This window comes from Salvelinus sp. IW2-2015, linkage group LG17 (genome assembly GCF_002910315.2).
Source record: "Salvelinus sp. IW2-2015 linkage group LG17, ASM291031v2, whole genome shotgun sequence".
Taxonomy (NCBI): domain Eukaryota; kingdom Metazoa; phylum Chordata; class Actinopteri; order Salmoniformes; family Salmonidae; genus Salvelinus; species Salvelinus sp. IW2-2015.
This window is the reverse complement of record NC_036857.1, coordinates 37,125,402-37,151,891: the sequence shown is the minus strand read 5'-3', so window position 1 is coordinate 37,151,891 and position 26,490 is coordinate 37,125,402. Positions and strand designations below refer to the sequence as shown.

General features: G+C 40.2%; 2 protein-coding genes across 2 annotated transcripts; one reads left to right on the top strand and one right to left on the bottom strand.

The window, feature by feature from the left end:
• Positions 1–2,363: 2,363 nt before the first annotated feature.
• On the top strand, positions 2,364–3,781 carry LOC111977023 (histone H1.0-B). The gene has a single exon (XM_024006274.2). It carries the CDS (start codon positions 2,599–2,601, stop codon positions 3,193–3,195), a length of 597 nt encoding a protein of 198 aa, XP_023862042.1. The 5' UTR covers positions 2,364–2,598; the 3' UTR covers positions 3,196–3,781.
• Positions 3,782–5,328: 1,547 nt separating this feature from the next.
• Positions 5,329–15,419, bottom strand: LOC111976334 (mitochondrial Rho GTPase 2-like). Its single transcript, XM_070447747.1, has 9 exons — positions 15,406–15,419; positions 15,125–15,194; positions 12,568–12,719; positions 8,993–9,093; positions 8,009–8,139; positions 7,695–7,775; positions 7,461–7,583; positions 7,053–7,255; positions 5,329–6,854 (listed from the first exon to the last, which is right to left on the bottom strand). Exons 1-9 carry the CDS (start codon positions 15,417–15,419, stop codon positions 6,746–6,748), a joined length of 984 nt encoding a protein of 327 aa, XP_070303848.1. The 3' UTR covers positions 5,329–6,745.
• Positions 15,420–26,490: the final 11,071 nt, after the last annotated feature.

The following is a 26,490-nucleotide window of genomic DNA, read 5'->3' as shown; positions in this document are numbered from 1 at the left end:
TGTTGCGTTTATATTTCTGTTCAATGTATATACAGTATATGGGCATGGCAGGGTGTTGTCATATATGAAATGCTGAATTACGAGTCAATTGTGTTTTGTCAGTAGGCTGCACTGTCTGCAAAAGTGTTTGATGTCTGGAAGTAAATCATACACCTGCAATAATAAGCATTGATAATAATAATTAATAATAGGCTAATAATGTACTTATTATTAATCATTCTAACAATCATCACCTATATTAATTAATATTTGTAAATGAACTATCTTACAATCACAACTGACACAGAAACGGGAGCAAAGACCGAAATATGGCACTATTACGCAATGATTGCGAGGTGTTACAAATGGACTTCCCGTTGTTAAACTACACAGATTCATGTAAAGGCATATTTACAGTTGCCATGGGGCAATTCATTGATTCTAAAATCCTACGGTTGGCGCATTGACTGCTGATTCAGTACCGCCATTACAGTGTTAATTAAGATAATCAACAGAAAAAATGCGATGGATTCTGTTGACCCAACAACGGGCCGTCCATTGTTAAAGACGCCCCTCTGTCGGTGAAGGGAGGGAGTGGTCTGTTAGTGCGAGAAATGCGTTTGGGTGCTGTTTTCAGCACCAAACCACATAGGCATAACCACCGACTGAAGAACTACCTTTCTCCCGACACTTTTAAGTGTTCTGTGACCATAATGAAAATAAATAAACACATATCGATTAAGAAGGCCATGAAAGAGGTCGACCACTTCTGCTCTCAAATTGCTGGCACTCGTCAACAACACAGTGAATAGGAATGTTCAATAAATTACCGAACGACAGTGCGCGCGCATTCATTCGTTCATCTAGCGCGTCCCCTCATGAGCACTCACTCACTCATACTCTCGCACACATAGGCTACTCATCAGAGAGAGGGAGAAGGAAAGAACGAGCGGGTCAGAAAGGGGAAGAAGGAGGGAGCGCATACAGCAAAACTATATAGCCTAGGCCCCTCTGTGCAGGGTATTCCAAAATATTTTGAAAACATTTTCAAATTACATAGAACATAGCCTACACTAGCAACATATTGGCATAACTAGATATTCTACGACTTGAGTAATTGTTTAAACTGATAACATCACCTGCTAGCCTAAACCGTTTTGACAGTGTTATGCGACGTTATGGACTAACTGCAAAGTGGCTATGATGTGAAATTCAGAATAATGAAAATGACAGGTCAAAATTAATTGATTGTAAACAGTCATAAAGCCCTTATAGCAGAAAATGAACAAAAAAAGTAGTAGGAGATTGACTAAGGGATCCAAGATGGCGTTTAGGCTACAGGGGAAATATATCAGATGAACATCTAAAATAAAAACAACCAATTGGAATGTTTCCTGTTGTAACAAATGTCGCCTATATCACTGCGCATTATACATGTATAGCCATAGGAAATATGTGATGATCCACACGTAAATTAGTCATGTCGTTCAGTCGGCTCTCCTATAGCCTACCAGCCAATGAACAAAAGAATGTCATGAATGCGCCCTATGTTAAATGATAGGGTGGTTTAATATAGATAGTTGTCGCACTCACACTTGAGCGAATACCCCGTCAAATATCAGACAATCATGTTTCTTTTATGAAAATGGACAGATTTCGTGAATTATTATCAGAGAACCAGATCTTTGGAGGTGTTGGCAACTTTCCTGACAAAGGAGCACAGTCGCGAGGAGCAATAGTGCCCGTTTGTTTATTTCTAATACCGCCTTAAAACATCAAATAAATTGAATGTAACCATTCCACTAAATCCTACATAAATCTATATTAACAACAGATGCTTTATCCATACATCAGATAGTCTGTCATTTAATTTATAGGAGGTTTAACACTAAATAATCTCAACCACGTCACTCAAAGTCAATGGCCGGGCTGTGTTAGTTCGAAAATTATTTCGGTGTATTAAAAGCAAAAACTAGCTTTTGCACCGGTCAACCCATGTGCATTCGTTAAAGTATTGATTCGTCTTCATTATGCATTTGTCATTTTAATATTCGGTTCCGTCTGTTTGGGTCAAATTAATAGGAATTCTGCAAAATTGATCACAACGCGCTGTGCTTCGGGTAGGTTTTCGGGAAATAAAAGTTTGTCGGTCAGCGAATTATACAAAAACATTTATATGACAGTGAAGCCCAAATTGTCTACTTTCAAACCATGCGGTTTTGTACACATATACAATGCCAGACTTTTTACATTTTGAAAGAGTTCGAGGATGAAGAAACACAAACGGGACTGCGCGAGTTCCATGGAGCCTGCTGGATCAGCTGCTGGCCGTTGGTGTTCTCAATCACGTCCGCGCTTAGGCTTCATAAAGTCAGAGGAGCGCTTGTAGAATAATATACATTAAGAGAGAATCAGATGTGACGCTCCATCGTGTGTGTCAAACATATAGTACTCACAACTTTTTTTATTATAAGCTTTGCGTTCWCACAAACCAGGACCTTTTCTGGAATATTATACGTTTGGAAATATTAATTTAGAAACTTGTGACGCTCTGTGACAGACGTTTGCCGGGAATACTTGAACTGAACCTGCATATTCAACCAATTTTAAGAGTCAACAATGGCAGAGACGGTGGCAGCTCCAGCCCCAAAAGCTAAAAAGGCGAAGGCACTCAAGAAACCTGCTTCACACCCGAAATACTCGGATATGATTATGGCGGCCGTCCAGGCAGACAAAAGCCGTGGAGGTGCGTCCAGACAATCTGTCCAGAAGTACATCAAGAGCCACTACAAGGTGGGAGACAATGCCGATTCCCAGATTAAGCTGTCTCTGAAGAGGATGGTGAGTGGCGGGGTCCTGCGCCACACCAAAGGCATCGGCGCATCAGGCTCCTTCAAACTGGCTAAAGCAGAGGACACCAAAAAGGCACCTAAAGCTAAAGCCGTTGTGAAACCAAAGAAGTCGCCTGTGAAAGTCGCTAAGCCCAAGAAGGTAGCAAAGCCCAAGAAGGTGGCCAAATCACCAGCAAAAGCCAAGAAAGTGAAAGTGTCAGTGAAGAAAGTGAAAAAGTCCCCGAAGAAAGCGGCACCAAAGCCCAAGAAAGTAGTAAAGAAAGCCAAGGTGGCAAAGCCAGCCAAGGCAGCCAAACCCAAGAAGGCCAAAGCTGCAAAACCCAAACCCAAGGCAGCAGCCAAGAAAGCCGCAAAGAAAAAGTAAAATGGACATTACAGAGAGACTTGTAAATACTTTGAGGAAATGTTTCTGTATATGTCATCTTATTTTTGTATGGTCTCATGCGAATTGATCCGTTTTTACAGATTGTTTTCCACTCCATTGCACTATATGATGCTGTAAAAAGTGGGTCTGGAATTAAAGCATTTTTTTGTAACAGCATTAATTGTTAGGCTACTATTTATTATTCCTCTCTGAACCTTGGAAACCTGAGGACCTGTTAGAAAATGTATGTGACACTAATCGGGAATTATTATTGATTAGGCTATTGGAACAAGTGAATAGTTCTTGTTCTTTGTGCACGAGGTCATTCTGAAAATGCACTTGTTTCAATAGCGAGCATTGTTGAGCTACACAATGTATAGAAGAACTGTGTAGGCATGGACGTCAGCAAGATTTTCAAGTGATGGTATGGCTCCAAATGYGGACTCTGTGCTACTTTTTTGTAAACCAACCATGCCATGTTCCATTAATTCAGTGTATTTGTAATGAACTGTAGACTATGTATTGCATCACTTTTGAAACTGTTTATACTGTAATACAATAAACTTTTCTCATCTTCTAAATATAATGTACATTTATTAGTCGCATTTTACGCATGCATACACCGATCAATTACCAACAAATATGACAGTATTAAGAATGAAGTCTTAAGTAGTGTTGTTAATAAATTAGACTTTCTAATTCTTTATGTTCTCAAGGTTCTCAATCTTTGAAGAATGTACATTTTCAAAATCCTGAAACAAGCCCAAGGACCCTATCTAAAGGCCAGGAACTTAGTAGCTCAGTCATTTTTTTCTATACTGATGACTGGACATAGCTCTGAGCAATAGGTAAAGCAACATTCTTTGTTGAGCGGAGCATTTGTTTTCAGCTTTTTTTCTGTCCTACTGTACAGTGCAGATGGGAATTGGAAAAGGAGAGGAAGCAAACCCTAAAGAAAACAAATGTTCCTACCTGAAGTTAACTCAAACTCGATACTTCCATCTCCTGGTTGCGCTCTGTATTTTCGTTCCCACCATGTTGTTGAAGCGGTTTAAAGGGCAGCAGTTAGAAACCTTAAAAGGACAAGAATATACAAATGTTATTTTCTTCAAAGTAGTCCAATGGGCATTTCCAACTGAGACTTACCCCACACTAGTTAGTCGAGTCGACAGAGATTATGTTAATTTGAGTTTAAGTGTAATTTTTCAGGAAATGGCGTTTCCATCAGGAATGTGACACTAAAGACCTGGGGCAAGCAGAATTCCAGAATCAACATCCTCTGCATCAGCAAGACAGTTGCTTTGTGAGAAGGTGTTAACCCATGTTCACATATGGCCATTTTTTATGTAAATAACATCTGAAAACTACCAGTGGCCTGGCCTTGGCCCCAAGTCAGATCAGGTCCACTGAGGCCATGGGCCTAGTGAGACACTGGAGCTGGGCTGTGGAGGTGTAAACAGAAAGTCTAAACCATTTTGGTAAAACACGGGTAAGTCTCCGGTGAAAATTCACCAAAACATTTATTTTCTATTACTTCTTAACTTTGAACATCAATATTTCATTTATTCTACTTACTGCTTGTAAAAAAAGGGAAGCAGTCTTGGTTGGTGACAGGTAAGAGTAGACCTAGCCTATGAGATCCATTTGTCACCTATAGCAACAGCTATTTTGCATTCAGCAGTCCAAAATGTCAAACATGCACTGGAGTCAAGACAGAAGTCCATTCGAACTATAAAATATGTTTTAAAAGGTTTGTTTGTCACTTTGTTAACGTTTTTTTGGTCACAATATAGTGAAATGCCAGTATAGTATATATACCTGCAAAGTGCCCTAATTAAATTCAGGTGATGCTGAATGCTCAAGTGCAAAAGAGCACAAAAAGCATAACCAGACACACCATTATGTTAGGCCAGATCATCTAACACCTTTATGTCAAACTTGTACAATTGTGTAGAGTTTTGCACACAATCTATTTGAACATTTTGGACATTAGCCATTTGCCTTTGGGCCTTCACATTTAGCACACATTGAACACAAAGCACCAGTGTGCACACACACACCAACACACACAAATATCCCCACTATGACAGTCATGGATACATGTTTGGCAAAACGTTCAACAATCCACATTTTTCTTTATTTTTTTTGTTGATAAAAACAATGGCAAATTAAGTCATACAATCAAAATCTTGACACACATATCCATTTATGCACACACGCAAATGAACATGTGCACACACACACACATACACCACACACACACTCAATTCATGGCTGATTTAGCGGAAATACAATTTGGGGCCTAAGTTCCAATTTGTGGTGAATGCACGTGAAAGATAAGACGAGGCAGATATTTTCCTTTGAATGATAATTTGGAGTGTTAATTTGCAMGGGGCAGGATTTAGTTTTAATATCATGAAATAAGAATGACARAAAAATTATTTGGATGTTTTAACACTACTGATTTCCTTGAGTAAGGAGGATGCATTACAGACTTCAGTGTGTCTTTTTCATCAATCTGATACAATATAATCACTTCTCTTCATGCACAACAAGACATTGCTTCCTCCACAATTCTTATCTGGCAAGCCACCACTGGTGCTATCAGAGAACAAACCTCTTAAAAAAACAACAACCTGTACATTAATAAATTGATCTAGTTCGTTTCACCCACAACCCTAGTAGAGCAGAATCTAAAGGAGTGATAGCTGGTATTTTACCGTTACTGTCTGTAACATGGAGGCTTTTGAATTTGGCAAATCAGGTCTGAAAGTCTATCTCAGTGGCTTGTTCAGTGGGAAGACAAGTTCCGCGGGGCTCCTTTTGGGACTTCCAGCAACTTCCCAGCATTGAGCTAGAGTGTCTGTTGCTCGGTTACGTCCTTGCAGCAGGTTCCTACATAGCTGGTGCTTTAAGGTCTTGGGGTTGCTTGACAGATGCATTCGGACCCTCTGTCTTCACTCCCCCCCGGTTCGTGATTCGAACTGTATGAATTCGCCATGTTGCTCTTTGGTTTCTAAACAACACCAGTCTTTCTGTTTGATATGTTTTTCCAAATTCCTATCTCATTTTGGATTTATTTTATTTTCCTTAGGAAATACTGCATATTAAAAATAAAATATATCTATGCATTTTCCTCCTGAACACCTTGTGGATGCATGTGGAAATGTCTTGGGTTTGAAATGTTCTACCTTCCTTGTATTTGCATATCCTTATTTGATAAAGCACCCATATAAGGCAGAGCAAGCAAGGTAGGAGGTCAGAAGAGTGTGAAAGAAATGGTCACAAGCCTCTATTTTGACTAATATAACTAGTCAGTGAAGAAGACCTGACTATCCGGAGTAGCCGGGAATAGCAGAATAAAGATGAGGAGAGGGACGGGGGAGTTTGGTGTATGAATAACGATGTAGTAAAATGGATGAGTTTTGTCTGTCAGGTCTAGATGGCTAGTTTGTCTTGATGGCTRGTTTATTTAGACGGTTGGTCTGGAGATTGGGGTTGAGAGAAAAAGAGGGGGGTGGGGCTACAGTCAGGAACCCAGTTATTTCTGTCAGGTGAAAGCTCTGTAGATGGCAAAGCCTAGGACTGTGACTACTGCTGCTCCTAGCGTCACTCTCAGCCAGAAGGAGGTGTGGCTCATGTCGGAGTCGTTCAGGTGTCTGTGGGGGGGGGGGAGACAAAGTAATCAATGAACTGACAAATGAAACAGCATAAAGGTTCAGACCACTACAGAGTATAAACTAAAATGTGACATGAAATTCTAGTTTCTCAACACTGAAACGCCAAACTATAGATGAAATGGTGATAAACAGAGATAATTGTTAGTCATATGTGACAGTCAGTGTACTAATGCGTACGGGAACATGGCGGCCCAGGCCAGCTTGGTGTAGATGTTCTTGCTGGTGGAGTCCAGGGACAGGCCGGAAAAGGGGAGTGGCGGAAGCAGCCGGTGTTTGTAGCAGAACTCTGCTGGGGTCATCCCGTGGAGCTGTCTCACCTCGTGGAGGTCTGCCTTGGAGGCCACCACCACACAGGGAATACTGCTGTTCATGTAGTGCTGCTACAGATAAGACATAGATATATGTGGATGAAGAGAAATGTGGTGTGGTAAAGAGAAAGAGGATGTGGTAAGAGAAAAGGGAGGGAGAGGAATATAAAAGACTAAAAAACATTGAAGAACAGACTCCTGATCATTTCATTGAAACACATTCTGTTCCTTTGTGAAAACCAGAGAAGCTCTGAAGCAGACATGAGATACTGCTCACCTTGTATATACTGGCACAGTAGTCGAAGGAGTGGGGGTCGTTTGTGTCATACATGAGACATGCTACGTCGCACACAGCGTCCGACGCCTTTAGGAACTCCGTTTCCACGTCCACCTCGTAGAGCTGCCAGGAGAAGACGACAGATTGGAGGTGAGGCTACTGTACTCTGTACTCTGACCCCTACCAAAGGTCAGGGGTCAGAGTTGAGGTTACAGTAAAAGATAATGTACTCACAATGAGGAACTTCTCCTGGTTGCTAACTTGGACAGTGTTTATGGTGTAGAAGGAAAAGGCACCGGTGGAATGCTCCTCTCGCTGAAATAAACACACAGACCCTCATAATTTCTTGTAGTAATGCTAGTAGTTAGGGTAGGTTTTCAACATCATTTCTCAGCTCGAACACATCATATTAATAATGCAGAATGGTCTTACAATGAAGAGTTCAAGGCGTACTATTAGTAACAAAGTACTAAATAGTTCCTCCAGGAATTCTGTATAGCTATTTAGTCTAAATAATATTTAGGCAAACAATAGCAAGATGACCGTACCGCTGTGTTTTGGCCAAGGAAGACCTGAAGGAAGGCAGACTTCCCAGTACCCCGCGGTCCAATCACCTTACATAGGAACACTGACCGCTGAGTCTGGCCCTTCTCCAGGTCCCCGGCCTTCTCCCGAGTCACTGCAGAGCCACACACACATGGACAGCACCAACACATGGACAGCACCAACACATGGACAGCACCAACACATGGACAGCACCAACACATGGACAGCACCAACACACACACACACACACACTAGGGACAGGGAACCATTGACTAATAAAATGGAGTACTATCAAAGCATTTAAAACAATCATATTTCCCCTGGTTAATGTGGGGGAATGCAGAATCTGATCTAAAATGGTAGGGGTAAGAGTAACCTTGGGTGTTTTGGAATTATTTGAGCTTTGGGCCCACTCCCACATTTATAGCAGGGTCAGCTAAACCTGCTCACCTCTGTGGCACAGACTGAGTCTGTGAGGTCATTAGCGCCGGTGAGACTCTTACATTACGTCACCCTACCCTAATCCTGGGAAGCCCTACSCTAATCCATGCAGCCACGCCCTCAATTTTACGCACGCACACAAACATAAATACACACTGGGAGGCCGGTTGAGGTTAATTGACCAATTGAAGGATGCGACTATGGCATTATTATTGATAATCTCAAATGTGTACATTTTGTGTTAGCAGCCCATATACTAACTAAACCACACATTCAATCTCCACACCAGTCAAACTGCATATTCAAAGTTGAACTTTCAGTCATTGTACATCCACAGAAGGCATACAAACTGTATATAATTCTGTCTGTAGAGCCTATACTGAACCAGATTATAGTTCTAATCCTCTAACTACAGTGAGTGAGGTTTACTTTGGCACTAGGATTATTGGTTCTAGTTTACATACATACAGTCCATCTTCCTAGAGAGGCTACATGCAGGATGAAAAAAAAGATGTGTTGACATGTGTGCAGACACAGACACACACCTGTGACTGCAGTGGTTTGGGTGTTCTGCTGAGTAAGGATGGTGTAGCCCAGGTATCCCAAGTACTCCAGGCAGCGATGGATGTCAAGGTATGCTGAAAGCCTGTATACAAAGGGAAGTCACGTTAGTGAAGATAGAGAACAAAATAGGAACCACAGAATTAGGAATTAGAACACTAAAATGGACATGAACCTTTTTATGATGAGATAAAGGTCAGCCATTTTGGTCAGGGAGCTGGTCAACCACGGTTTGCCAGTGCTGTGCTAAGATATTGWGTCAAATAATGATTTTGAAGAATTGGCACTGTATGTTTGTTAACCCCTTAGAACCCAAAGCGGCGTTTCTTTAAATTACTATATAGCGGCCTCGACCGGACTTGTTTTTATAACAATAATATCTCTGTCAATATCGCAAAATTAACTTGCTAACAACCTGTTGTCATATTCGCGTGACTGTTGTCATCAACCAGAAACTTGGAAGAGGCTCCAAGATGGCAGCTTGAGCACACGCTTCCTACCGAGCACTGCGTACCAACTTTTGAAAGATCGTTCAAAATAACACTTTTCACTACCAAAATAATACTTTGCTTGCTAAAAACACCAGGTTATTGATGATTTAAGATTATATTTTCCAAAATGTCACAGCACGCTGACAGAAAGAGAAATCTTATGGCTACCTCCTCAGCTAGCAATGCTCAGCCATCATCCAATGTCATTACACAGGAGGAAAATGCTTTGATTGACAACTGCAACAAATGGCCTGACAGWTGAGGATTTTCCTTCTTTGCCTATAACCCCAAGCAAACCTCCAACTTCCAAGAAAGGCATGTTTGAACTGGGCCCAGATGCCGCTGCCAATAATGGTGTTATCGCCACTCTTTCCAGGCCCGATGCCATAGAGAAAATGGTCGGCGACAACGCAATGAAAATCGAGGGCTTAAAAAAAASAGTTGACTTTGCATGCATGGAAATCAAGGATGTTAAGAAGGTCGCCCACATCGAAAAGCGCGTCGAAAAGGAGGAGGGAAAGATGGACTCTGCCAAAGCAGAATCGCGGAACTCGAATGCTACTCCAGACGGTGGTATCTTGAGACTGTATGGCATTCCCGCGGCAGATGGGGAGAACGTGCGGCAAGAGACCATCAAAGTCTGCCAAGCTAKCCTACCTGAGGAGAAGGCTAAGCTAGCAGATGTTGTCAACACTGTACATCGCCTCCGCACGAGAAGGCAGGGTGACTCCAAGCCCAGAGGTGTCATTCTCCAGTTTTTTTTTTTTTATACCTTTATTTCAACAAGGAACACAGACTGAGACCAAGGTCTCTTTTACAGCTGGGCCCTGCGTATACATGTTTACACATAGTTTAGGTACAATGATTAAGAAACTACACAAGACAAACAAAACAATCCTTAAACTTCTTGTCAATAGGGGGGCGCTGTTTTCACTTTGGAAAAAATCGTGCCCAAATTAAACTGCCTCGTACTCTATTCTAGATCATACAATATGCATATTATTATTACTATTGGATAGAAAACACTCTCAAGTTTCTAAAACTGTTTGAATTATATCTGTGAGTAAAACAGAACTCATTTTGCAGCAAACTTCCATACAGGAAGTGAAAAATCTGAAAACGATGCTCTGTTCCAGGGCCTGCCTATTCAATTGCCTTATATTTATCGATATGCATGCACTTCATACGCCTTCCACTAGATGTCAACAGGCAGTGGAAGGTGGAATGGGGTGTCTAGCTTGATCTGAGGCCGAACAAGAGCTTTTGAGTGACAGGTCTGGAAATGTCTTTGTCTTCTCTGGCGCGCGAAGTACGTCGACATTGTCTTCTGATAAGCGTTCGGTATACACGGCTAATATCTCCGGCTCTGATTTTATTTGATACATGTGATAATAACATCGTAAATATGTTTTTTCAACCGAGTTTTATCAGATTATTCAACGTTTATTGGGACTTTTGGAATTTTCCGTTCTTTGCGTCAAGAAGAAGATGGGCATGTTCGCGCCACATGGCTAGCTAAGGTTGCTAATTCGACAGGAGAAAAGGACATTCTAAAACCAAACAACGATTTATTCTGGACCAAGGACTCCTTGTACAAGATTCTGATGGAAGCTCAGCAAAAGTAAGAACAATTTATGATGTTATTTCGTATTTCTGTGGAAAATGTTATTTCTATTCTCCGCCGTTTTGGCGGGCGCTGTCTCGCAATAACGCAAGCTGTTTGTTATGGTAAAGTTATTTTTAAAAATCTAACACGGCGGTTGCATTAAGCACCAGTGTATCTTTAATTTGCTGTACAACATGTATTTTTTAGTAAAGTTTATGATGAGTTCTTTGGTCAGATTAGGTGAGTGTCCAAAATAGCTCCTGACATTCTGGGGAAATGTTGCTACATTTTCACAATGTATAACCACGGTTTGCAGCTCTAAATATGCACATTTTCGAACAAAACATAAGTGTATTGTATAACCTGATGTTATAAGACTGTCATCTGATGAAGTTGTTCAAGGTTAGTGATTCATTTTATATATTTTGCTGGTTTTTGCGAATGCTATCTATGCGTTGAATAAATGCGTTTGTGTGTTTGGCTATTGTGGTAAGCTAATATAATGCTATATTGTGTTTTCGCTGTAAAACACTTAAAAAAATCRGAAATATTGGCTGGATTTACAAGATGTTTATCTTTCATTTGCTGTACACCATGTATTTTTCATAAATGTTTTATGATGAGTATTTAGGTATTTCACGTTGCTCTCTGTAATTATTCTGGCTGCTTTGGTGATATTTTTGATGGTAGCTGCAATGTAAAACTATGATTTATACCTCAATTTTCGAACAAAACATACATTTATTGTATAACATGTTATAAGACTGTCATCTGATGAAGTTGTTTCTTGGTTAGTGACTAATTATATCTCTATTTGGTCGGTTTTGTGATAGCTACCTATGCGGTAGAAACATGGTGAAAATATGCGGTTGAGTCTTTGGCTATTGTGGTTAGCTAATAGAAATACATATTGTGTTTTCGCTGTAAAACATTTTAAAAATCGGAAATGATGGCTGGATTCACAAGATGTTTATCTTTCATTTGCTGTATTAGACTTGTGATTTCATGAAAATTATATTATATGATATCCCTGTCCCGTTAGGCTAGGCTATGCTAGTCAGCTTTTTTGATGATGGGATGGATATTAAGTAAAGGTTAAGAATTTATATGCAGAGACCTGATTAATTCGAGAACCATCTAAGCTTGTAAGTGTAAGTGTATTTTCAACCAACTTTTTGAACCTATTAAAAATCATAAAATGTGTTTTCTTTGCATTTAAAACAAGTTTCAGCTGTATAAAAGACCCTTGTAATAACTTAAAATCTGTCTCCAATAGTGATAATGCTTGGTCAGCCGTTGAAGCGATAGAGTACATGACAGTGTCATCGGTATATAATGAATTTGACACTTTCTTATCTCATCACCGATATTGTTTATGTAGAGAGTGAACAGTAATGGACMAAGTATACATCACGGATCTACAGGGATGCCACTTGGAAAGCATCCCAAAAAATCTACAAACCTGCGGTTTGCTGAAGACCTCTTCAAAGCAGACAGACAAAGGAGAAACTGTGGCCAGCTGTGGAAAAAGCCCGAAAAGAGGGGAAAGCGGCTTACTTCATCGGAGGGCGCGCTTTCATCAATGGATGCGAAATCAACCTTCCTCCTTGAGGACTGTCATAGACTGTGCCTGGTGGTCAACATAGGCGACCTAGATAGCTACCTCTGATGTGAGCAGATCCCACTCCCGGTTCTCTAAGGTGATTTAACTCTAACTGCACAGGACTACTGGTGTAATGGATATTTACTATTTTATTTGTTCTCATCAACTCTGATATTTTTACCTGCTGTATAGGCAGTGAGCAAGCTCTTTGTTGTTTCTTGTTCTGGCAGTTATCTTTTATGCTAAACTATTCTCACTCAATAATTTATATCTATATGGTGTCCAACGCTGGTTTCTTTTCATTCTTACTCGATTTGCGATTATTGTTTAGCTCGTAGTACTTTCTGTTCTATATTCCACTTTGTCGTTGTCTATAGTTTCACTCAATGCTAGGGGGTTAAGAAATAATGTAAAGCTCAAAGCCTTATTTTTATTTGCCGAACAGCTTGTAACAGATTTACGTTTTTTTCAAGAGTCTCATTCGGTTTCTACCGACGTCAACTTCTGGAGATCTCAGTGGGGAAATGATGTAAGGCTCTCATGGTTCTGAACACTCTGCTGGAGTTATCACTCTAAAGAAAATATTGAATGGAAGTCATTTGCACTCCGACTGTGACCCTTTTGGTCACTTTCTTTGTCTTGTTATCAACATCATTATTATTGTTACCAATATTTATGGGTACAATTCCAAACTTGAAAATTATCAGTTGAATCTTTGGAAAAGCGTATTCTCCATTGGCTAACCAAGTTCCATAACACATTACTTATAGTAGGTGGGGATTTTAATATTTCTCCGAATAATTTAATTGATAGATGGCCTCCGGGACAGTCCACTTCTATGAATACAAGTTTGAGGCAGTTTACGGAAAGGTTTTCGTAATTATTTATTATTAAAAAACGGCCGATATTATTTAAAAAACGGCCGATTAATCGGTATCGGCTTTATTTGGTCCTCCAATAATCGTTATCGGTCGACCTCTAGTATAGATATTTGGAGAGTAAAGTTTCCTATGGCAAGTCTTTCACTTGGAGTAATAAGGAAAGCTCCAGACAATCACACATAGATTTTTGCCTGGTGTCTAAATGTTTTGATAAACAAGGTATTTCTGTTAACATCCTTGCCACTCCCCTTACTGATCATAGAGCTATTTATATTGACATTAAACTTTTTATCTCTGATAATGGCCTTGGCAGAGCATCCTACTGGAAGCTTAATAACTCTATATTAAAACATGAGTTGGTCAAGATGGATATAAACAATTTAATTCCACACTTCTGGAACAAAGCTATAGATGACAATTCATACAGTAATAACTGGGAGCCTTTTAAATATGAGGTTGGAAAATATTGATGAAAAAATGGGAGTATTCTTGCCAAGACGAGGAGAGCTGAAGAAAGTAATTACAAAGATCACCTCTTGTTCAAAAGCCTGTTGAAAGTCTCTCAGAGGAGAACAAATCTGTTCTGTTTGAGCTACAACACAAGTTGGATGATATGTATAAACTGAAAGMRGAGGGAGCCTTTGTCAGAGGGTGAAGAAAATTCATCTTATTTTTTCAGGTTAGAAAAATACCACTCTAAAAAATAATACAATTCAACAATTAAATATTAATGGTTTCATCACAGATGACCCCAAATTTATCTCTAACTTTAGTTGCAACTTCTACAGGAATTTATATAGTTCTAAGTATTGTGATGTTTCCTCAACTCTTTTTTTTACTCTCTGGGGGATGTGAAATCAATTGGGGTGGCTGAGRGGGAACAGTGTGATGACCCTATTATAGTTGAAAATATAATTTATTCTATTGAACAGCTTAAAAATTAGAAGTATCCTGGGACTGATGGTATATCTGCTGAGTTTTACAAMACTTTTTCTCAACAGTTAGCCCCATTTCTGATGGAGGTCTTTTCTGAAAGCATTGTAAATAATGCTCTCCCTCCCAGTTTGACTCAAGGTCTGATTACATTAATCCCTAAGCCCAAGAAAGACTTGCTTCTCCTCAATAATTGGCATCCAATCTGTCTGCTCAATAACGACTACAAAATATTAGCCTCTATATTTGCAAATAGAATGAAAGCAGTATTGGACTCAATTATAGAAGAGACCCAATCTCGTTTCATGAGGAATAGACATTTATCTAATAATATCCGACTCGTGTTAGACCTTATTGACTATTCTGATCTAATCTTCCAAGATAGTTTTATTTTCTTCATAGACTTTTATAAAGCCTTCGATACAGTGGAACATGAGTTTATATTTCTCTGCCTTGAGAAATTTGGTTTTGGGGAATTATTTTGTAGTACTATTAAAACTGTTTATATGAATGGGAACAGTTCTATTAAATTAAAGCATGTCACTTCTSCTARATTTGATTTGAAAAGGGGAATTATGCAAGGTTTCCCAATTTTGCCTTACCTCTTCCTGCTTGCAACCCAACTTCTTACAAGTTTTGTTAAATCCCGCGATATAAAAGGGATCTCTATTGCTGACAGAGATATTATCATAAGTCAGCTTGCAGATGACACCACCCTCTTTTTTTGAAAGATGCTGACCAGATTCCTAGAGCAGTCGATGTGATAAATATTTTTTCCAAAGCATCTGGTCTTTGCCTAAACCTTAAGTGCGAATTGTTTGCTGTTAAAGACTGTGTGATAGCCTCTATACGCAATATTCCAGTCATGGAAAAAGTAACATACCTTGGGATTACCATATCTAAGGAGCAACAGGAAAGATGCTCATTACATTTCAGTACTATTATTGAAAAAACCAAAAAGAAGTTGAACCATTGGTTGCAGAGGGATTTATCCTTGAAATGTCGAGTATTTCTTTCTAAAGCTGAAGGTATCTCCAGACTTACTTATGCAGCCCAGTCCCTCCATCTTGACAACAAAATAGGTAAAGCGGTTGACCAGATGGTTTTCAACTTCATCTGGAAAAATCATACACATTATATTAGGAAATCTGTCGTATGAACACACATGAATACGGTGGTCTCAATTTTTTAGATTTCCCTACTTTGAATAATACTTTTAAGATAAATTGGGCTAAACATTTCTCATTATATCTTCTCCCGTTTTGGTGGCTTCAATTTTATGTTACTTTGTAACTATAACATAGGATAAAATTCCTACAAAATGATCTGCTTTCATAGACAAGTATTCTTAGCGTGGTCGTTAATATATAAACATAATTTTCCCCCGCATAGGTATTTTATTTGGAACAATAAGGATATTTTGTTTCGAAACAAGTCTTTATTTTTTAAGAACTGGTTCAATAATCATATCCTGCTGGTGAGTCAACTTTATAATGCAGAAGGATTGTTACTCAAGTCTGAGGAATTTCTCTCGTTACAATATCCCTGTTACACCTAGAGTTCGCCATAGTCATTGATGCTATTCCATCTGGAACTCTCATGTTGTTGAGATCAAATCACATTTATTTATATAGCCCGTCTTACATCAGCTGATATCTCAAAGTGCTGTACAGAAACCCAGCCTAAAACCCCAAACAGCAAGCAATGCAGGTGTAGAAACACGTGGCTAGAAAAAACTCCCTAGAAGGCCAAAACCTAGGAAGAAACCTAGAGAGGAACCAGGCTACGAGGGGTGGCCAGTCCTCTTCTGACTGTGACGGGTGGAGATTATAACAGAACATGGCCAAGATGTTCAAATGTTCAAAATGACCAGCATGGTGAAATAATAATAATCACAGTAGTTGTCGAGGGTGCAGCAAGTCAGCACCTCAGGAGTAAATGTCAGTTGGCTTTTCAAAGCCGATCATTAAGAGTATCTCTACCGCTCCTGCGTCTCTAGACAGTTGAAAACAGCAGGTCTGGGACAGGTAGCACATCCGGTGAACAGGTCAGGGTTCCATAGCCGCAGCAGAAACAGTTGAAACTGGAGCAGCAGCACGGCCAGGTGGACTGGGGACAGCAAGGAGTCATCATGCCAGGTAGTCCTGAGGCATGTTCCTAGAGCTCAGGTCCTCCGAGAAGAGAGAAGGAGAGAATTAGAGAGAGCATACTTAAATTCACACAGGACACCGGATAAGACAGGAGAAGTACTCCAGATATAACAACTGACACTAGCCCCCGACACATAAACTACTGCAGCATAAACTGGAGGCTGAGACAGGAGGGGTCAGGAGACACTCTGGCCCCATCGATGATACCACCGGACGAGGCCAAACAGGCAGGATAAACCCATCCACTTTGCCAAAGCACAGCCCCACACCACTAGAGGGATATCTTCAACCACCAACTTACCATCCTGAGACAAGGCCGAGTATAGCCCACAAAGATCTCCGCCACGGCACAACCCAAGGGCGCGCCAACCCAGACAGGAAGATCACGTCAGTGACTCAACCCACTCAAGTGACGCACCCTCCTAGGGACGGCATGAAAAGGCACCAGTAAGCAGTGACTCAGCCCCTGTAATAGGGTTAGAGGCAGAGAATCCCAGTGGAGAGAGGGGAACCGGCCAGGCAGAGACAGCAAGGGCAGTTCGTTGCTCCAGAGCTTTTCCGAGTCTGAGACCGAGTCTGCGTCTCTCACATGGGTAGGCAGACCATTCCATAAAAATTGAGATTATAGGAGAAAGCCCTTCCTCCAGCTGTTTGCTTAGAAATTCTAGGACAATTAGGAGGCCTGCGTGACCGTAGCGTACGTGTAGGTATGTACGGCAGGACCAAATCGGAAAGATAGGTAGGAGCAAGCCCATGTAATGCTTTGTAGGTTAGCAGTAAAACCTTGAAATCAGCCCTTGCCTTAACAGGAAGCCAGTGTAGGGGCTAGCATTGGAGTAATATGATCACATTTTTTGGTTCTAGTCAGGATTCTAGCAGCTGTATTTAGCACTAACTGAAGTTTATTTAGTGCTTTATCCGGGTAGCCGGAAAGTAGAGCATTGCAGTAGTCTAACCTAGAAGTAACAAAAGCATGGATACATTTTTCTGCATAATGTTTGGACAGAAAGTTTCAGATTTTTGCAATGTTACGTAGATGGAAAAAAGCTGTCCTTGAAACAGTCTGATATGTCGTCAAAGAGAGATCAGGGTCCAGAGTAACGCCGAGGTCCTTCACAGTTTTATTTGAGACGACTTTACAACCATCAAGATTAATTGTCAGATTCAACAGAAGATCTCTTGTTTCTTGGGACCTAGAACAAGCATCTCTGTTTTGTCCGAGTTTAAAAGTAGAACGTTTTCAGCCATCCACTCCTTATGTCTGAAACACAGGCTTCTAGCAGAGGGCAATTTTGGGGCTTCACCATGTTTCATTGAAATGTACAGCTGTGTGTCATCCGCATAGCAGTGAAAGTTAACATTATGTTTTCGAATGACATCCCCAAGAGGTAAAATATATAGTGAAAACAATAGTGGCCTAAAACGGAACCTTGAGGAACACTGAAATGTACAGTTGATTTGACAGAAGACAAACCATTCACAGAGACAAACGGATATCTTTCCGACAGATACGATCTAAACTAGGCCAGAACTTGTCCGTGTAGACCAATTTGGGTTTCCAATCTCTCCAAAAGAATGTGGTATTTTCACCTTTATTTAACCAGGTAGGCAAATGAGAACACGTTCTCATTTACAATTGCGACCTGGCCAAGATAAAGCAAAGCAGTTCGACACATACAACAACACATAGTTACACATGGAGTAAACAAACATACAGTCAATAATACAATGAAAAATAAGTCTATATACAATGTGAGCAAGTGAGGTGAGATAAGGGAGGTGAAGGCAAACAAAATATATAATAAATAAATAAAAATATAAAAAAGCCAAGGTGGCGAAGTAAATACAATATAGCAAGTAAAAAAAACACTGGAATGGTTGGTTTGCAGTGGAAGAAAGTGTAAAGTAGAGATAGAAATAATGGTGCAAAGGAGCAAAATAAATAAATAAATACAGTAGGTAAAGAGGTAGTTGTTTGGGCTAAATTATAGATGGGCTATGTACAGGTGCAGTAATCTATGAGCTGCTCTGACAGCTGGTGCTTAAAGCTAGTGAGGGAGATAAGTGTTCCAGTTTCAGAGATTTTGTAGTTCGTTCCAGTCATTGGCAGCAGAGAACTGGAAGGAGAGGCGGCCAAAGGAAGAATTGGTTTTGGGGTGACCAGAGAGATATACCTGCTGGAGCGCGTGCTACAGGTAGGTGCTGCTATGTGACCAGCGAGCTGAGATAAGGGGGACTTTACCTAGCAGGTCTTGTAGATGACCTATCAAAGGTATCAAAGGCAGCACTAAGGTCTAGGAAGCAATAGGACAGATGCAGAGCCTCGGTCTGACGCCATTAAAAGGTAATTTACCACCTTCACAAGTGCAGTCTCAGTGCTATGATGGGGTCTAAAACCAGACTGAAGCATTTCGTATACATTGTTTGTCTTCAGGAAGGCAGTGAATTKCTGCGCAACAGCTTTTTCATTTTTTTTGAGAGGAATGGAAGATTCGATATAGGCCGATAGTTTTTTATATTTTCTGGGTCAACGTTTAGCTTTTTCAAGAGAGGCTTTATTACTGCCACTTTTAGTGAGTTTGGTACACATCCGGTGGATAGAGAGCCGTTTATTATGCTCAACATAGGAAGCAGCTCTTTCAGTAGTTTAGTTGGAATAGGGTCCAGTATGCAGCTTGAAGGTTTAGAGGCCATGATTATTTTCATCATTGTGTCAAGAGATATAGTACTAAAACACTTRAGTGTCTCCCTTGATCCTAGGTCCTGGMAGAGTTGTACAGACTCAGGACAGCTGAGCTTTGGAGGAATACGCAGATTTAAAGAGGAGTCCGTMATTTGCTTTCTAATGATCATGATCTTTTCCTCAAAGAAGTTCATGAGTTTATTACTGCTGAAGTGAAAGCCATCCTCACTTGGGGAATGCTGCTTTCTAGTTAGCTTTGCGACAGTATCAAAAATAAATTTCGGATTGTTCTTATTTTCCTCAATTAAGTTAGATGTGTAACCAGACCTCACCTTCTTGACCTACCCTCGCTTAATCCAGTTGACTCTCCAATAGGAAAATGTGTTTCTCCTTGCTCCCTCAGAACAACAAATCTATACGTGCTTTATTTCGAAGGGATATTGTATCCATTCCTTATGTCACAATTTACTGGAATACATTTATCAATATTATCTGCTGGAAAAAATTATGGAAAGACATTCATAGTTATATAATTGTTAATATTCTTGATGACTTTTTTTATTGGAGAATGTGCTGCTCGAGTTCCTTAACCATAATAAGAATAAAGAAAAAACATAAATCTAATTGTCCTAATGGAAAAATGCCATTCGTAGATGTAAATTCACTAATAAAAACCACTCTTCCGTGGTTTCTATAAGGAATTCGAGCAGTACATTGACCATTCTACATTCTTCTAATAAAAAAGCTGTTAAAACAATCAATGTGTGTTTMTTTTAAGGTCTTTGTATAATAGCATATGTTATCATTGTCTGTTTGTATACTTCTTGTATGTATACTGTTTTTTCTGCAATAAAACCCCCCCCAAAAAAACAGAAACAGTGCATGCTGATATTTGACTTTAAAAAAACCCGCAACAATTTAAGATCTTACTGAGTTACAGTTCATATGAGGAAATCAGCCATTTGAAATAATTTAATTAGGCCTTAATCTATAGACTTCTGTTGGTCACATGCCTTGAAAATCTTGGTTCTCAGGATCTCGTCACGTTATTTTTGTGCATTCAAATTGCCATCGATAAAATTAAATTGTGTTCGTTGTCTGTAGCTTATGCCTGCCCATACCATAACCATGGGGCACTCAGTTCACAACGTTGACATCAGCACCCCGCTCGCCCTCACAACGCCATACACATGGTCTGCGGTTGTGAAGCTGGTTGGACATAGTGCCAAATTCTCTAAAACGACGTTAGTGGCAGCTTATGGTAGAGAAATGAATTCTCTGGTAATAGCTCTGTAGGACATTCCTACAGTCAGCATGCCAATTGCACACTCCCTCAACTTGAGACATCTGTGGCATTGTGTTGTGACAAAAATACACATTTTAGAGTGGCCTTTTGTCCCCAGCACAAGGTGCACTTGTATATTGATCATTATGTTTAATCAGCTTCTTGATAAGCCACACCAGTCAGGTGGATGGATTATCTTGGCAAAGGATAAATGGTCACTAACACGGATGTAAACAAATTTGTGCACACAATTTGAGAGAAATAAGCTTTTTGTGCATATAGAACATTTCTGAGATCTTTTATTTCAGCTCATGAAACATGGGACCAACACTTTACATGTTGCATTGATATTTTTGTTCAGTATACTTTCTGAATATTGTCCTCAGGTCACATTTTTGATTATTTAAAAATTATGTATGGAAGTATAATATATTATACTTGGTACATTTGAGTGAGTAATTTAGTCAAATGTACAATTTAAATACTTCAGGGTTTTTGTTGTGTTAATCATTTTGATAGTGTCTTTACACAATGGAAGACAAAATGAATGTTATTCCTATTGACATGAATGTGGTGTCATATTAAAGAAGAGGTTGTGCTCTTTAAAACTAAGTTGTCATTTATGAAATGTGTGAGAAAATGAGCTTTATCTTGAATATTCTCAGTAATCTACAGAAGCATACTTAAATTMTATTGGGGTCTAAAGGATTAACATGAAACCAACTTCCAAATGTCAATACTGGCCCAACTGATTGCTTGAAAAAAATATTTTTGATAGCATTTATACTTTTTGAACTATAACAATATTTAAATGAGCTCCCAATGCATTTCAATGGGGGAAAAAAGGCCCATAGACTTTAATGGTAAAAATAGACTGGTCCAACTTATATGGCTTGTTGAAGGATATTTGACACTATGTATACTTTTGGAACTATAACTTTACATTTGCATAAATTAACATGGGTTTGAATGAGAACCATAGGAATACAGTGGTAGCTATTCAAAATGGTCCTGCTCCTTGGTTAATTAAGCTTCAAGACTAACTTTAAAACGTTCAGGCTATACTAACTTCAAATTCTATTAACTATAAATATAAACATATGAATAATATAACTCACCAACAATAACTCTTGAACCGTTCGAGCTAGACACCAAATCAACTTTCATGTTCAGGCTATCCTAACTTTACACTCTTTATCAACTATAACTACAGTCCATTCGGAAAGTATTCAGACCCCTTGACTTTTTCCACATTTTGTTACATTACAGCCTTATTCTAAAATGGATTAAATACATTACCCTTATCATTTTTTTTACACAGTATCCCATCATGACAAAGCAAAAACAGGTTTTTAGAAATGTTTGAAAATGTATTAAAAACAAAACCTTATTTACATAAGCATTCAGACCCTTTGCTATGAGACCTTCTACCTGAGAAATTGAGCTCAGGTGCATCCTGTTTCCATTGATCATCCTTGAGCTGTTTCTACAACTTGATAGGAGTCCACCTGTGGCACATTTAATTGATTGGTCATGATTTGGAAAGGCACACACCTGTCTATATAAGGTCCCACAGTAGGCCGTACATCTCAGAGCAAAAACCAAGCCATGAGGTCGAAGGAATTACTCGTAGAGCTCCGAGACAGGATTGTGTCAAGGCACAGATCTGGGGAAGGGTAGGGAAAAATGTCTGCAGCATTGAATGTTCCCAAGAACACAGTAGCCTCCATCATTCTTAACTGGCAGAAGATTGGAACCACCAAGACTCTTCCTGGAGCTGACTGCCTGGCCAAACAATCGGGGGAGAAGGGCCTTAGTGAGGGAGGGGACCAAGAACCCGATGGTCACWCTGAAATAGCTCTAGAGTTCCTCTGTGGAAATGGGAGAACCTTCCAGAAGGACAACCATCTCTGCAGCACTCCACCAATCAGGCCTTTATGGTAGAGTGGCCAGACGGAAGCTTATCCTCAGTAAAAGGCACATGACAGCCTGCTTTGAGTTTGCCAAAAGGCACCTAAAGGTCCCTGAGTGACCCAGCCAGAGCCTGGACTTGAACCCGATCGAACATCTCTAGAGAGACCTGAAAATAGCTGTGCAGCAACGCTCCCCATTCACTGAGATAGCTAGCAAGTTTACTAGATAGCTACAGTAGTTGCCTTGATAACCAAACAAACAGACTTGCTACTTTAGCTAACCAAAGCATCTGTCCTAGCTTGACAGATATTGAGAGGATCTGCAGAGAAGAATGGGAGAAACTCTCCAAATACAGGTGTGCCAAGCTTGTAGCGTCATACACAAGACTCAAGGCTGTAATCGCTGCCAAAAAAGTGCCTCAAAAGTACTGAGTAAAGAGTCTGAATACTTACTGTACCAGTCAAAAGTTTGGACACCTACTCATTACAGGGTTTTACTTTATTTTTACTATTCTCTACATTGTAGAATAATAGTGAAGACATTAAAACTCATGTATTAACTTCTTATGGCTGCAGGGGCAGTTTTGAGTAGCTTGGATAAAAGGTGCACAGAGGTGCCCAGAGTAAACGGCCTGCTCCTCAGTCATAGTTGCTAATATATGCATATTATTATTAGTATTGGATAGTATTGGATTCTAAAACTGTTTAAATTATGTCCGTGAGTATAACAGAACTCATATGGCAGGCAAAAACCTGAGAAAAAAATCCAAACAGGAAGTGGAAATTCTGAGGCTGGTCGATTTTCAACCAAGATTCCATTGAAATCACAGCGAGATATGGATGAGTTTGCACTTCCTACGGCTTCCACTAGATGTCAGTCTGTAGAACCTTGTCTGATGCCTCTACTGTGAAGGGGGGCCGAATGAGAGGGGAATTAGTCAGGTCTGCATAAATGATGGACATTACCGAAAAAAACGAACATTTCTTGTGGAAGTGGGAGTCCTGGGAGTGCATTCCGAAGAAAGATCAGCAAAGGTAAGTGAAGATTTATAATGCTTTAAGAGTTTTGTTGACTTCACAATTTGGCGGGTAACTGTATGGCTTGCTTGTGGCTGAACGCTGTTTTCAGATTATTGAATATTGTGTCTTGCCGTAAAGCTTTTTGAAATCTGACACAGCGGTTGCATTAAGAACAAGTGTATCTTTAATTCTATGTAAAACATGTATCTTTCATCAAAGTTTATGAGTATTTCTGTTATTTGACATGGCTCTGTTGTTTATGACCCCCTTTGAAACAGTCCCTTATTTTACATTTACATTTAAGTCATTTAGCAGACGCTCTTATCCAGAGCGACTTACAAATTGGTGCATTCACCTTATGATATCCAGTGGAACAACCACTTTACAATAGTGCATCTAACTCTTTTAAGGGGGGGGGGGTTAGAAGGATTACTTTATCCTATCCTAGGTATTCCTTAAAGAATACCTAGGAATACTTAAAGTATTCCTTTATTTGCCACTTCCTTGCAGGTCCACTGTCATCAGCCCCCTTCTAAAGAAGCCCACCCTGGACCCGGAAGTGCTGGACAGCTACAGGCCAATATCCAACATCCCCTTCCTCTCCAAGGTGTTGGAAAAAGTGGTTGCTGTACAGCTCCAGGACCATCTCAATCAGAACAACCTATTTGAGAAGTTCCCGTCAGGTTTCCTTCCGGCCCATCCTGGTCGTCCTATACATGCTCCCCCTCGGTCGTGCCATCAGTCAGTATGGAATCTCATTCCACTGCTATGCTGATGACACCCAACAGTATGTAAAAACTGCCACAAGTCCCTCTGATGCAGGTGCCCATCTGAACACCTGCCTTGAAGAGATAAGGGCATGGATGAAGCAAAACTTCCTTCAACTGAACAGTAGCAAAACCAAGGCCCTACTTTTTGACACCCCCTTCCAGATCTAGCACTCATCAATAACACACCTCACAATTGAAGGACAGAACATCCCTCTCCCACTCAGTTTCCGATCTGGGTGTAAAGTTTGATTCCTCCCTGACCTTTGACAGCCACATCAAACTGTGTAAATCATCATTCTATCAAATAAGTATTTCTACCAAGATATGTCAAAGAAGTACTATTACCAAGGAATACCATTACAAAAGTATTGCTTCCAAGACACATAACACAATAATAATAGCAATATTAAATGCACTTCACATGATATTTGAAGCCAAGTAAAGCTATCAGTAATAATAGATCTGTAATGTATACGCCGGCAGTCAGGAAGAAGGTGAGTTTTAATACTGAACAGATACAAAAGAACAAACATGGGAAGCGTACTGAACGTGAGAGAAAAACCAATAACACCTAACGCTTCGAACACACCGACTGCGTCATTTCATCACTGCTGCATAACATTTTGCGCAGCTAGGCAACTATACTGATGCAGGTACCTTTTGCAAATGGTCGCATGCGGTTGGACACATGGAGGAGAGAATAATTTTCGCAGTATCTTCAAAACCGTGTCTTTTTGACACAACTGCTGACAGCTACAGGGACATAAACACAAAAAATGCTGCTTGGAGACAAGTGTCCACGATAGTAGGATTGCCAGGTCAGTTTAGTAGTGAGCTTGTGCTAGATGTGGCTAGTTAGCGTTAGCTAGCTAGCTAACCTAGCTTGCAAACCTAGCCAATGAGGTGTGTGTGAAAAATAGTCAAATAAATTATGCTAGTTACTACCCTTGATAACTTTACCAAATTTTCATGTTTGAAAGAGTGTGAATGCTAGATAAATAGTCATGGAAATGGTAGATACTACTGTACCCCTGATAATTTGGTCAAATAACCGTGTGTGTCTATGTGTACAGTAGGTGACATGTCCATGMTAGCTATCTAATAACTATAGTTATGCTAGGTAATGGTTTGGCTTATCATGTTCATGTCTATGTAGAAGAAGACTGTAGGAGGAAGTGGAGAGGACTCAGGGACAGGTATCAGAGAGAGAGAAGGGCAGAGAAAGAGAAGAAGAGGTCTGGGTCAGCAGCATCAGGCCAGCAGCCTTGGCGCTTCTGCCACATTCTTTCTTTTCTGGATCCATTTATTGTGCCTAGGGCAACGGGTGGCAATTTTAAAGCCAGACCCCTTACGCCATCCACAAGTGTTGTCGCCACCGGTGCATCAAGACCCTCAACGTCACCTACAAGTGCGACCATCACCTCCACCGGTGCATCAAGACCCTCTACAACGTCTACATCATCCACGAGTTTGACCACCACCGGTGCAGCCATGGAAGATGATGAAATGGAGGAAGCACCTCTGGATCTAGGACCAGCTGAGATTATTATGAACCTCACGGAAGTGACCACTGAGGACCTCGTTGAACAGGATGTGGCCGTGGAGACAAACAGGGAGAGAAACGAAGAGGAACAACGTCACACCAGGCGTCATCGGAGGTACCAGCCCCCAGATCCACTCAACTCATTTCAGCAGAGGCTCCTCCAAGCCGTCGAGAGGGTTAAAATGTATCAGCTGCTTTTCGAAGCCGAGTTCAATGGTACGTTTTTTCCCCCTCCACATCACAGGTAGTGTCATAAGTGTGCGACAGTGAAGTAAAGTAGGTCATTTTTAGAGTATACCCATGTAGGTTAATTGGTATTTCAGATCAAAGTATTAATAGGAGGCAAATGTATAGCTGTTGTTTCTGGGTTAGAAAATATCCCAAAACAGGTTGCTGTCTAAATATTTGCCTGTCATATTCATCTTTTGATCTGAAATACAAATTCCATGAGTAAACAGCAAGTATTACCAACTTTACCACACTGTTCCTATATTTATGCCACTAACTACACTATACAAGCAGTATTTAGTTAACATAAATCTCACCTTTTATGGTGTCATATTATGTTAAGCTTGTATGTGTTGTTTTTCTCTTCCCTTTCAGA